Source organism: Dasypus novemcinctus, chromosome 2 (assembly GCF_030445035.2).
Source record: "Dasypus novemcinctus isolate mDasNov1 chromosome 2, mDasNov1.1.hap2, whole genome shotgun sequence".
NCBI lineage: Eukaryota > Metazoa > Chordata > Mammalia > Cingulata > Dasypodidae > Dasypus > Dasypus novemcinctus.
The window spans coordinates 113,715,204-113,729,634 of record NC_080674.1 but is presented as its reverse complement, the minus strand read 5'-3'; the positions used below and the strand labels follow the sequence as shown (position 1 = coordinate 113,729,634).

At 35.0% G+C, this 14,431-nt stretch overlaps 1 protein-coding gene across 6 annotated transcripts in view; it reads right to left on the bottom strand.

Moving 5' to 3' along the window:
• The window catches only part of FER (FER tyrosine kinase), a 574,904-nt gene that overhangs the window by 294,378 nt on the left and 266,095 nt on the right, over positions 1–14,431 (bottom strand). For all 6 annotated transcript variants that reach the window (XM_023586245.3, XM_004484087.4, XM_071209303.1 and 3 more), the window contains 2 exons: positions 9,584–9,787; positions 627–749 (listed from right to left, as the gene is read on the bottom strand). In XM_023586245.3, coding sequence (XP_023442013.1) covers positions 627–749; positions 9,584–9,787 — 327 coding nt within the window. The remainder of the gene's footprint in view (positions 1–626; positions 750–9,583; positions 9,788–14,431) is intronic.

Genomic DNA, 14,431 nt, shown 5'->3' with positions numbered 1-14,431 from the left:
CTCAGAAGCTAAGACAGCTCCATTGTCCCACTTTGGTCCAAGTCTCGCAGGTTTTACCTTAAAAACATAAGCCTTCCACATACCATTACTTACCTTACAAATCTCTCAAAGCATATGAAAGCAATGTGTTCTGTGATAGATCTTAGGGATAAAAATGACAAAACTATCTCACACACAATCTGGTTCTACATAGGGAAGTTATGATTTACTGCCTTTGAGAGAAATAGTATAGTTTCAAAAAGTTGCAATTTCTTACAATACATTTTAAACCCATTATATAAAATTAAAATTCTAATTTACTTATAATTACCATTTTCTTTGACTTCCATATCTTAGAACCTTTTACAAACTAGACCTTTTACAAAGTTGAAACTTACTGAAGAGAAGCCTCAGGTCCTTCAAGAAAAGCTGGGAAGAAAAAAAAAAAACAGCCTATCTAGATCCTACAAACACTTAAAAAAGGTGACCCATCTTAATAAAACCAAGGAAATTCTATGTTTCAATTGAAGCAGTACTAGGAATCACAAAACTTTTTTATTTTTGAATAACTGGCAAATTATCTAAGAGTATTTACTACGGGAAATGTTAATTCATAAGCTTTTTTTTTAGGGATAATATAAACTTACCTTAGCAATAGGATTCAGCAGAACCACACCTGATTTCTTAGTGATGACCTGTTTCGTAGTATAGTGATGATCTATAAGTTGAGGAATGTTTGAAAATCCAGTGCCTTCAAATCTATACAGATTCTGGAGAGACAATAAAGTTGAATAAATGTGAGAGAACTACATTAAAAAGACTACATTCATCAACGAATTAAGTCCCCTTTTAACAAAATCTAACAAATCAATCTGAAATGCATTTTGTTAATACAATAACCAAAGGTAGCAAATCATGGGGTACATATGAGTTTAGAGCCAAGAAGTATATTTATATATGTACTGATACATGAGATAACTGTTGAAACTTTCAATATCAAAAACAATGTCAAAAGTTTGAGAAAGTATATACAATATAACAGTATTTTAATAACACCTCTGATCATTTTATTTCCTAGTTATCAATATAATATTAATTGGTTTTTCTATATTGGGATTATTCATTCATTACTCATTTATCAAAAACACTCAGGTTTAACACTGCAGAAATCCGCATGTGTAAACCTTAGCACTATGTTATTCAGATGATCAAATAAGCAGCATTTTCCCAGCTCTTCCAAGATCTTTTCCTCTTCTTATTTCAAATAAGCATGCAAGTAAGCTATCATATGATGAACTGACAGACGTAAATTTAGCAAAGAAATAATACCCCATTAGTTATGAATTTTTAATCCGAGAAGTATGCTAGTACAATGTAAAAAAGCTGCCCTCTGATTGCTCAAAAATACAACAGATACAGGTGTGCTCCTTTTTAAGAAAACCCTATGCTAAGAAATAAGAACTTTCCAAACTGTGTAAATTTGGGTATTATTTGCACTGGAAAGTTATTTTCCCAGTTAAAGGATACGAAAAGCAAAGTTCCTTTTCCATAGTATAAAATAAGATTCAACTTATCAAGTATAAATTATATTTTCTCAGGGGATAATGGTTATCCTAAATAACTCAATTATCCTAGAAGGCATTCTTCCATGAAATTGATTAAGAAATGAAGAAATATAAAAGGCTAATGATGTGAAACATATAATAAGAACAACAATAACAATAACAACACTTCAACCAAACATACTGTTTCTTTCTTTAATTCTCCTTCAGTCTACTCTTCAAACCAGGGGATCACATTATAACAGAAATACAATCATGCCATTACTCTGCTCAAATCCTCATTTCTTTCAGAATAAGAGCCCAAGTCCATAATGTGGTCTATAAACCCTATACCATCTGCATAAATCACCTAACTTATTTCTTAACTCTTCACCACTCTGGTTCACTCCCCTATAACCACATGCATCTCTTTCTTCTTCCACAAACATGCTATATACAGTCCGTCCTCAGGGCCTTTGCATTTGTTACTTTAAATATGTCTTCAGTCAGCCAAATGGGCAGTAGCATCCTTATTTCCTTCCATTTTCAATATCCATTTCTTCACCTCAACTAAATTTTTTATCTTCTTTTCCTTATTGAATGCTTCTCCTTAGAACTTCTAACAATCTAACATCATATATATTTTACATATCTTGTTTATTGTCTATCTTCCCCTCTAGAACATAAGCCCATCAGGTGATATATTACATTTGTTTAGTTTATCACAGAATCCTCATGGCCTAGAACAGTGCTTGGCATGTATCGCTTGGATCAATAAACTAGTGTGAATGAATGAAATACAAGAATACAAAATTACAGCAAACAAGTTAAAGAGATGTGGGACAATTTAACTTAGAAATGAATACAAAGAGGTTCTCACACTCACACAAACTGAGGACATTGAAGTATATTGTTTAGTCAACAGTAATGAGATGAAGTTCATAGAGAATGACAGTTCAAATCAGCCTCCACTGTCATGTCAAGTGAAAGCTAATATACCTATGTAACTAGATAAATATTAAATAAAATAGAGAATTTTAAGTTTGCTTTCTTAATCTAAAAATACAGATTTTTTTTAATTTTAAAGCTGGTTTTCTGCCATTAATAAAGTAATCAAGCAGCAGTACTTGCTTTGTTAGCTGAAATAAAGAATAGCAACTGTATTTTTAAAGCAATCACTCTGAAAACAGTGAAGTTCACAGAATCCTAGCATAATGCAAAACTGATTAACTTACTTTCTTATAGGTGAAAATAAAGTAATGGATCTAAAAGTTATGCTAAAAACACATGCTGATCATCTGAGGTCGAGAATGATACATTTACTAAGACTGTTAAAGATCTTTTTATTGATACACTCAAAATTCCCAATATTACAGGCTGACATTGTACAGATTTCTATTAATTCTTGAAGCTCAAATGAACGGAGGTTGAACTCAGCTACAGATGGATCTTTAAAATAACTCCAAGTGACTTTAATAATAACATGATAAAGAGAATCAAGACTAACTTTTAAAGGAGAAACTTAAGCTTAAGAAAGATTGCTACTAATAATCCCACATGAATTCTAGTGAAAAGCAATAAAAAATAAATTTCTAAAAGATTACTTTATCAATCTTCTCTGTATTACTTTTTAAATGCCATGTAATATATCATTAAGAAGTATGAACAGAAAATATGGTATGACTCAATTTTTGAAAAATAAAAATTTTATAGAGACACATAATTACAACATATTATATAAAAATGGAAGAAGATACACTGAACTGATAAGGGGATGTTATCATGGCACATATATCCCATGATACATATTTCTGAATTTTTACAAAAAGCATGCATCACTTTTCTTTTTAAAATATATATTTATATCTAGAACACATTTCTGAGTTATCACTGTGCTAGAACCAATCATGCATACAGATGAAAGGAACATGAAAACAGAATTAGATTTGTTGCTATACATATATCGAGAGGACTAGTATTATGCAAAGAAGTTGAAGGAGAATAAGCACATAAAATGAGAATGGCATTCAATCAATGTACAATTTGAAATAATACGCCTTGAGTAGATTTCCTGAAAAAAAAAATTTTATTCATTGTTCAAGATAAGCAGTCTTAAAAAAACAGGAAAAAATGGAAAAAGGAAAAAGAAATTTCTTAAAGAGATTGAGATGGATAAGCTGAACAAAACAAAAGGCTAAGACATTTGTTTTTGGAAAAAACACCTAAAACTGAAAATACAAAACAAACTATAGCTTTCTCAAATAAAAATGACACTAAATAATTATAAATAACTAATTAAACCAGTACCTAACAAGGATTCCAGGGGAGTTTGGAGAATATTATTAATCACATTTTGGTATGGTTTTTCTTAGTTAATTTAAAATCATTCTTCAAATATTAGCTCAAACTTAACTTCCTTTGATTTCCCTGATATAAATTCTCATGGAACTGTGTATCTTTCCTTTCCAGCTTTTACTTAGGTCCATTTTTATATACTGTATGTAGGATTTATGAATGATTGGTTGTCCCTAAACTGTAAACTCCACCATTACATTATATCCCTGGAACTTACAAACTACTCTCTCAAATAGTATTTCCTGGAAAATAATATTAATAATATTAATACCTCCATATTACAGATGAGGAAAGAGAGGTTCAATAATTAGTTAAATAACTTAAACTACAGATTTATATAGTGCAAAGCTGAGATTGAAACTCCAGTGTTGGGATTACAAGTGCAATGCTATTGTCACTGATACACTATCTGTTATTTTTCCCTTCCTAAAACCCAATATTAATTTATCTCTTCCTCTCTTAAAACACCTGCCATTCCATTTATATACAAACTTTATACTCTACTTCTGGACTATAAACTACTTAATGAAACTACAATGGGCAATCATTAAATATCCGTTCACAAATTACTCTATTATCCCTTTCCAGGCAACAAGTATGAGGAAGAAAACAGGATAATTTTAGCTCGCGGATAAGCCATCTACACAAAATGAAAAAGAATTAAAAATTTCCCAGCCATTCTACATGACTTTAAACTTCTATTTTCAAATACCCAAAGAGCTCAACATTATATGGTAAAATCTCATTAAAATAAAAATTAGGCAGGGAAAAATATGAGGACTTTACTGAAAGAGAAGCACTCTCGTCTTTCATAAAGATCACTGCAAAATTTCAACAACAGAAGAAAGTGGAATTAAACTTTCAAATGCGAACTTCTACCAATGTCTTATTCTTAGAATACAGTAAGATGTCTATTTTAGCCACTTAAAACACAATGGCAATATCAAAGACAAGTGATAAATTGCAAGATGACTCTTTTCTTTTTTGGTTCTAAGAATACTAATTTAAATTCTTATAATTACTTTTTAAATTAGAAGTGGTAATTAGGGAAATATTTCAGTCTTATTTAATGTATGATATATTTTAGAAATAGAATTTTTAAGAGTTTAGAAAATAGAAGAAAACATCCACCAAAATTATAATTAGTTTATAATTTACCTAAGATCGCTCTTACAATTCTCATACCACTTTAAAAATAATACCAATATGGTCACAAATTGTTATAGGGGAAAATTAGTTACATCCATAACTTAAAGGCAAATGCAAATTACAAGTGTGAAGGAAGTAAAGAATGATATGCAAATAGAAACAAGAGTTTGGATGTATTAAAGTGGGCAAATCAAGTTGCAGTCTGAATAATAAGCAAAGTTAATTAGCTTGAAAATTATAATACATACTTCAGCGGCCTTATCCTTAACTTATCTAAATATCTAAATGATGTCTATTTTCATTTAAATACTACTACACATGAATGTACTGAATGCCACTGAATTTGTGTGCTTTACAAAGCTTAATTTTTGTTATATGAATTTCACCTAAAAAAATATATAGATAAGTTACAAAGTTACTAAAACCCCTCTGATGTTACTCAATTCATCTAATGATCATGGTTTACTCTTTCCATAAATGCGATTAGTTGACATCACTCTAGTCCCTGGCCATAAACTGAATTCCTATGAAGAGACATCTTGAAAAACATGCCATATGAAATGGCAGAGAGAAAAATGACAGAGACCTATCAATTCCTTTATGCCAAAAAATATAATCTAATGCTGGTAGGAAAGTAGAATGACGCAGCCATTGTGCAGGACAGTTTGGTGGTTCCTCAGGAAGCTACAATACAAGTGCCATATGATTCAGCAAGCCCACTGCTGTGTATATACCTAGAATAATTGAAAGCAGGGGCACAAACAGATACATACACACCAATGTTCATAACAGCACTATTCATTATTGCCAAAAGTTGGAAACAGCCCAAATATCCATCAACAGATGAATGAATAAGCAAATTCTGGTATATATATACAATGGAATATTATTCCCCTATAAGAAGGAATGCAGTATTAACACACAGGATAATATGGATGAAACTTGAGGACCTTATGTTGAGTGAAGCAAGCCAGGCACTGAAGGACAAATATTATATGACCTCATTGATATGAAATAAGCAAATTGCGCAGACTCATAGAGCTAGAGTCTGGAAGACAGGTTTACAGGAAACAGGGAGTAGAGCGTTGTGAGCCAATGACCATATGGGCAAAATCTATGACAAGGTGGAAGGGTGTTGTGCAGTGGATGGGCATGACAGTAGTGCAATGATGCTATTAAGTTGAGTGGTGCTGGTCTGTGAGGAGGGGTTGTGGGTTGGGTCAGAATGTCCATGGAACTGGGGAGAGGGTCAGGGAAGGGAAGAGGTGAACTCTTGGGATTTTCAGATAATGTGGTTGAAACTACAATGCTGGAAATGTTCTTCTGGCAAATATGGCAGAGGAGGGTTATTCCTTTAGGGTGTTGGATGTGGGAAGCATGCAGGACAGAGCACACCTGAGGCAGACTTCTAGGGAATGTGTGAGTGTTCATCTTGTCATCATGTGTTGTATCATTGGGTGCAGACCCATATAATGAATGGGAAGGTACTTGACTCCCATTCTAGGGAGTCCTGCTATGTTCTCAAATAGAGGGCCAGTAGTCTCTCAAGAGCATAGGCAAAGCCTAATGGGGAGGACAGGCCAGTATGTCAAGCCCTTAGTGTTGTTGCAAGTCACTATGAATCTTGTTCTACAAGGAGTGAAGTTTGGTGGTTGCCATGGGTCCTGAGGTAAAGGGAGGGGGAACAGAATAGATGAAACATGGGGCATTTTGAGGGCATTGGAATTGTTCTACATGATCCTGCAACAATAGATACAGGTCATGTTAAATTTTATCAAAATTTATAAAAGTGTATAGTCCAAAAATGTAAACCATAATGTAAATCATTGACCATGGTTAGTAGCAATGCTTCAATATTTGCACATAAGTTGTAACAAAGGTACATCCACATATAAAATGTTATTCACAGGGGAAAGGGGAAATGGGGGAGGAGGTTGGGTATGTGGGAATCCCCTATATTCTGTATGTGACTTTTCTATACCCTAAAGCTAACTGAAGACAAAATGAAAAAAAATAAGACACTGGGGAAATAAACGGAAGAAAACATCACTGTACGTACAAACATCTTACAAGTGATGAAAGACATAATGTTAAAAAAAATTTTTATTTAAATTTTTAAAACTTTTTGGATTTTACTCCTTATTTCTAAAACTATCATTATTATTTCATTCTCCCAATTCTATTCAGTTATCTTGTTGGCTTCATTTTTGAAGAACTTTTAGGTCACAGAAGGGTTACAACTGTAGCAGGGGAGGATTACTGGTGTGGGGTGTCAGTGATAGGGGATGCATGGGAGGAGGTTTACCTGGGCCATACCTATAAGGCATATGAATGTGTTCAAGTGTTCACAGGGCACTGGCATGGTGGGTGGAGAATCCATACAATAACCAAAAGAACACAGAATTCCAATCCTGGGGAGCTCTGCCACATTCTCTAATGGAAATTAGAATCCCCTGAGTATAGGGGCTGTGACTAGTGAAAGAGGATAGACCATTGATGGGCCCTTGCTACTGATAACTGTACTTAAGAACCTTTACTTTTAAAATTGAAATTTAGCCTTGAATTATAGGTTGACTAACAGTTACCTCCTGAGGGTCTTCTTTATTGCACAAATGTGGCATCTCTTGAATCCAAACTTAGCATACAAAAGTATTGCTTTCTCCCAGCAAGGGACATGACTCCTGGGGATGGGTTTCCCTGCCACCGAGGGATTACTACCAAAGCACCAACTAGCAATGAAACTGGAAAAAGATGTTGACTAAAAAGGAGGAAAAGGTAAAGAAAAATGAATTCATATGGCTAAGAGACTTCAAAGTGAGTCGGGAGATCATTCCCGAGGTAACATTCATGCACGTCTCAGCAGGATCTCATTGACTGCCACTGTAAATAGTGCCTCAAATAGTGGGGCTCCTGAGCGCCCTGGAGACAATCAGACACTATAGGCAGGGCATACAGCTCAGGAGTTTGGGGCCCTCCCATTTGCCTTTACCTTGGAATTTATGTTCCCCAGTGTTACAGAGTTTGACTCAGTTATGGTTTCCTTACACATGGCTCTTCTACCCCTTCTATTTGAACCTACAGTTAGTACTAGAGTTGATAGATTTATGTCTGAGAGACTTAAATCTATGGGCTGTCCATGTGGTAGCTGGGTCCTAAATCTCAACCAAGCTTATTGGAATCACCCAGGACAACAAACAAGGAGATGATGATGGACAACTCCCATCCCAAAGAACAGAGACAGTATGCAACTGCAAGCAAGATAATCTCATCCATCTACCCCATGGGATGTAAGCCCCCTCTCGATTAGAAGTGGAGTGGGCACCACCATCCCAGAATTCTCAGGATTGAGGAATGAAAGATGGACTAGGTTAGACTTATGTTATTACACTACAGATTTATTATTATAGCAGTGGAAGAACTTTTATCAGTGATTAAGAGGCAGTGGACACCAGAGGTTCTGAGGGGAGGGAGAGGGAAAAAACGGTGTAATAATGAGGCATTTTCAGGAATTGGAATTGTCCTGAATGACACTGCAATGACAGATACATGCCATTATATATCTGTCAAAACTTAGAAAATCATGTGGGAGAGTGTGTTAACTATAATGTAAACTACAATCTACACTTAGTGGCAGTGCTGTAATATGTGTTCATCAATTATAACAAATGTACCACAATAATGAAGGATGTTGTTAATGTGGGAAAGTGTGGGAGGGGTAGGGAGTGGGCATATGGGAATCCCCTATATTTTTTATGTAACATTTATGTAAACTAAGTACTTTTTTTTAAAAAAAATTAAAAGTATATATATATATAAAAAAAGAATTTCTCAATGAGTAAAAGTTGAATTTTGAGATTATACTCTATTCATGTAGTGCTCAATAAAGAACACATAACATATGAAGCAGTTTAAGCAATACTTAAATTCCCATAAATAAATAAGCATTAGAAAAAGTCATATGGAAATAATTTTCTAATTTTTCATCAATTTCTATTTATTGTTTATAAATATCAAAAGGAAAAGCTTATCTATAAAGGGTATACTTAATCTTTAATGAATCATAAAAACAATCCAACTAAAATTGTCTAAGTCATTAAGGAACTTCACAATCACTATTCAATGAAAGTATTTTTTAAAATTTTCTAAAGCATTGCTTTCAAAGACAATTTTTAGGGCCAGTTTCAAAAGCATGAAATCCATAAACTTAAAATTTTTTAGGGAAAAAAAGAAGAAAATTTATGGTAATCTCACATTTTTTTTTATTTTAAACTTAAAATGTTCTTAATGTTCAAATTTAACTTGTGTAGTTTAAATATGCATGCATTATAATTACCTTAATTTTTAAAACTTTTTAATTTAAATTATTTAAGTATATATTTCCATAATAAGATAAAACATATCAATGATACTTGGGAGTGCTATAAAGGATTCAGAAAAAAATTAATTGCTAAACTTGAAAATGTTGCAGGTAGTTATGACTATATATTCATCACTCTATTGCAATTATACCACAATGAATTGCATTAAAATGTACATATAAAACTATATTGGAAACGTACATCAGCAAATTGTATGATAAAGTGTCTCCTTTGTCCATCAGAATATACAGAAAGGACATATTCACCAGGTTTCCCATGACTCTCTCGCACCAAGAAGTCTCCTTGTTGTTTTAACAGATCTTGTGCTTCTATTCTGGGAATTGCACCATGATACCAGTCTTGTTCTGCCAGGGGCTTCTCACTTAAGGAGATGACATCACAGAACTTGAACAAATATTGAAGGAAAAAAATTAGAAAAAACAGTGATATTTTTCTGGTAAAATTCATAGCAATTATAAACATTTCTTACACATATTTTTCTATTGCATTGGCCAGTTAAAAGCTATAAGATGAATATGAAATTTTCATAATTTTTAAAGAAACTATCTCTAAGCACTAGTGTTGAATTTTAGCAAAAACACGTATCTTAAATAATTTGATTTAGTTTTTCTGTCCAAAATACATAGGTACACAAAAATTTAGCATTTAAAGTTAGCATTTAATAGTATCATTCACCATTTTTAAAAATTAATCCAGATGTTAAAATGTATCAGTTAGAGGAGTACTGGAAAGATGGGATTGTAGTAGGCAAGCAGGGATCATCTCTCACAAAAACAACTGAGAAAGGGTCAAAAACTGTCTGAACAACCTGCTTTGGGGGTCAGCAGAATAAGGCAGTGCTACAAAATTCTCAGGAGAGCAAGGGACAGAGAGGATAAGAACGCGAAATAACAAATGTGCGTTGCCAAAACCCCACGGGGTCCAGGAAGTACTCCCAACCCCCACACCCAAGATATTAAGCTGGGATAAAATCTCTGGCTCATTGCAGCCAACTGAGAGGGAAGAGACAGCTTCTTCTCTGTCAGCTGCTGTACAGGAAAGGGGAAGGGGAATCCAGGGGTTCTCCTCAGTGAATTCAGCCAGCAGAGCCCACTGTGAATCTGGGCTCTGGCCTTACCAAAACACAGAAAAGCAGAGATTGAAATAAACACATTGGTGGGAAGGCATGCCAATGAGTGCCATCTGCTGGCAGGCCTAGAAACTGCATGGAGAAAAATCACTTTAAAGGCTCACTTGACCTGATCTCCTGGGAAAAAGTACGTCACCAGCCTGATGGTGATAACTTAAACTGGACAGTTTTAAAGACTTAGAATAAGCTGAACAAAATATCAAAGACAGCGGTGAAAAAAAAGGGCAAGAGGGAGATATTAGTCATCAGAGTAAATTCACCAACATATTCAGATTCCTAGATATCAACAAAAATTTACAAGGCATACTAGGAAACAGGAAGTGATGGCCTTGCCAAAGAAACAAACCAAATATCCTGAAGAGATACAGGATTTAAGACACTTAATAATAATCACACAACTCTCAATTATTCTAAACCAAATCAAAGAACTGTAAGAAAAATATGACTAAAGAGATAAAGGGTATTAAGAAAACATTGAGTGAGGAGAAAGAACAATTTGAAAGCCTGCAAAGAAATGTAACAGAGCTCATGGGAATGAAAGACAAAATGGATGAGATAAAAAATATATTACACTTTGGATAGTTTATATAGTATGTGAATATACTTCAATAAAACTGCCTTAATAATGCATTAGAGGGAAATGGATGTGGCTCAAGCAGTTGGGCTCCTGTCTACCATATAGGAGGTCCAGGGTTTGACGTCCAGGGCCTCCTGGTAAAGGCAAGCTGGCCTGTCTGAAGTGCTGGCCCATGCAGCCAGTTGGCTCATATGGAGTACTGGCCCATGCAGGAGTGCTGGCCCAAGTGGAGAGCTGGTGCAGCAGGATGAAGCAACAAAAAGAGACAAAGAGGAGAGACAATGAGAGATGCAGCAGATCAGGGAGCTGAGGTGGTACAGGAGAGTTAGCACCTCTTTTCCACTCCAGAGGGCCCTGGGGTCGGTTTCCAGTGCTGCCTAAGAGAAGACAAGCAGACACAGAGGAACACACAGCAGATGGACACAGAGAGCAGCAATGGGGGGAGGGGAGGATAAATAGATAGATAGATAGATAAATAAATAAATCTTTTGAAAAGAAGAAGGGTGAATTAATGGATAAAAAGACAGATAACAGCAAGATATGACAACAGAAATCCAAAGGACAAAACGGATGAAGTAAGTAATGCCTTTACAGTTATAACATTGAATGTTAATGACTTGAACTTCCCAATCAAAACACATAGACTGATAGAAAGGATTAAAAAAATATGAGCTTTCTATATGCTATATATAAGAACTCACCCCAGATGTAAGGACACAACCATGTTAAAAGCGAAAGGTTGGAAGAATTTATTCCATGCAAATAGTAACCAAAAATGTGCAGGAGTAGCAATATTAGTATCAGACAAAATAGATTTTAAATACAAAACTGTAATAAGAGATGCAGCAAGGCATCATATATTAATAAAAAAGGTAAATTTTTATGCACTTAACCTGAGTGTCCCAAGATACATGAGGAATACACTAGGAAAACTAAAGGGGGAAATAGATGTCTCTCCATTTCTAATAGCAACTAAAAGAATCAATTATTCAGGAATAAACTAAACCAAGACCATCAAGGACCTATATTCAGAAAACTACAAAACACTGCAAAAAGAAACTGAAGAAGACTTAAACAAATGGAAGGACATTCTATGTCCATGCATTGGAAGACTAAATATCATTAAGATGTCAATTCTACCCAAACTGATTTACACATTCAATGCAATCCCAATAAAAATACCAACAGCCTTTTTTATAGAAATGAAAAGTCAGTTATCAAATTTATCTGGAAGGGTAAGGGGCCCAGAACAGCCAAACATGTCTTTAAAAAGAACAAAGTTAGAGAATTCACACTTTCTGACTTCAAAGCTTATTACTTGGCTATAGGCAGAAACGACCTAAGAAAAAATCTTCTAGGGATTAGGTTACCCGGAGAAGGGTGGATACCACTGAGAAAAAAGAAGTCCAAAGGTAAAGAATCATGAAGGCAAATCAATGATTTAAACGCCGCACCTGTTGGCATCTTCCCCCACCTATAGACACTTTTGAATTGTCAGGCACGGGGCTAGCTGCTACAGACAAAGGAAGGCCCCGGGACCCACCTCTCCAGGAAAGTGGAGAGAGAGGGACACAGCTTAAGCCTGACCAGCTTTTGATCCACAAATTAGGTCTGCTGTGTCCCGCAAGTCCTTCCAGGCCAGGAGGAGCTGCACCACTGTTTGCCTTGGGAGTCAGCAAGGGACTAAAGAGATCCGACCCTCTCGATATCCTTCTCTATTGACCAGGTCTGTTTTTGAGGACACAGAGGAGAGTGGAATTATATCCTACCCAGGAAAAGGGAGGGGGCGACCAACTAAGGCTACAGAAATGTCTCTAGGAAAGTTTTAATTACAAGTCTCTTAACCTCCAGGCAGGGTCCTCTATCACATTCATTCTGTTCATGTTGCAGGAAACACACTCTGACCAGGCTTTGCACTGAGAAGGCTGCCAAAAAGAATCATCTGCTAGCAGACTAAGGAAGTGCATGTTAGGAAATTAAAAGTAAATAAGAGAGGCTTTTCCTGACCTTACAGCCTCCCTCCCCAAGGCTCTATGAAGAGAGTCTACAACACATCAATGGGTCCAGAAACAAGATTTAAACAACTAACAGGGACAATCCCCTAAAGACCCAGAACAGGATGAACCAAGAATCAAACAAAAACAGTAACACACAGCCTCCTACCACTAAGAGAGAGAAATTGAGCATCTGAGTCAGATGTCACCATCTTTGTCAGATGTCTAGTCAACAGCAAAAAAACTATAGGCCATACTAAGAAAATGGAAGAAATAGCCCAAGAAAAGGAATATACTAAAGTCCCAGAGGGGACAGAGAATTTCAGACAACTAATCAACAAGATACACACAAATTTCCAAACTCAAATAAATGATGTGAAAAACAAATATTGCTAAAGAGATAAAGGACATCAAGAAGACATTGAGGGAGCACAAAAAAGAATTTGAAAACCTGAATAGAAAAGTAGCAGAGTTCATGGGAATGAAAGACACACTAGATGAGATCAAAAACGCATTAGAGGCATAAAACAGAAGACTCGAAGTTTTAGAAGAAAAAGTAAGTATTACAGAAGGAAGAACAACTAAAATTGAAGTGAGAAAAGAGCAGAGGGAAATAAGAGTGGAAAAAATTGAGCACTGGCTCAGGGATGCGCAACAACATAGAGTTGTGGGAGTTCCAGGAGGGAAGGGAAAAGAGTATTTGAGGAAAGAGTGACCAAAAATTTCCCAACTCTCATGAAAGAAATGACCGGTCCAAGAAGAACAGCATACTTCAATAACAATAAATACAAAGAGACCTGCACCAAGACACATACTATTCAGAATGTCAAAGGTCAAAGATAAAGAGAAAATTCTGAGAGCAGCAAGTGGAAGCAAACCATTACATGCAAGGGACAAACAGGAAGACTTAGTGCAGATTTCTCATGAAAAATCAAGGAGGTGAGGAGACAATGGTATAATTCAATTAGCATACTGAAAGAGAAAAACTTTCAGCTGAGAATTCTTTATCCAGTAAAACTGTCCTTCAACTATGAAGGTAAATTTAAAATATTCACAAACAAACAGAAACTAAGAGTTCATTAAAAAAGAATCTACCTTTGCAGGAAATATTAAAGGAAGACTTACAGCTTAGAAGAAAGAAACAGGAGAAAGAGGCATAGAAAAGAGTATAGAAGAAAGAATAATAGAAAGGACAAACAAAAGAATAAAAAGATAGATAAAATATATGACATATGAAACCAAAAAATTAAATGCTAGAAGTAAATAATGAATTTACAGTAATATCACTGAATGTGAATGGATTAAAACACAATCAAAATATATAGGCT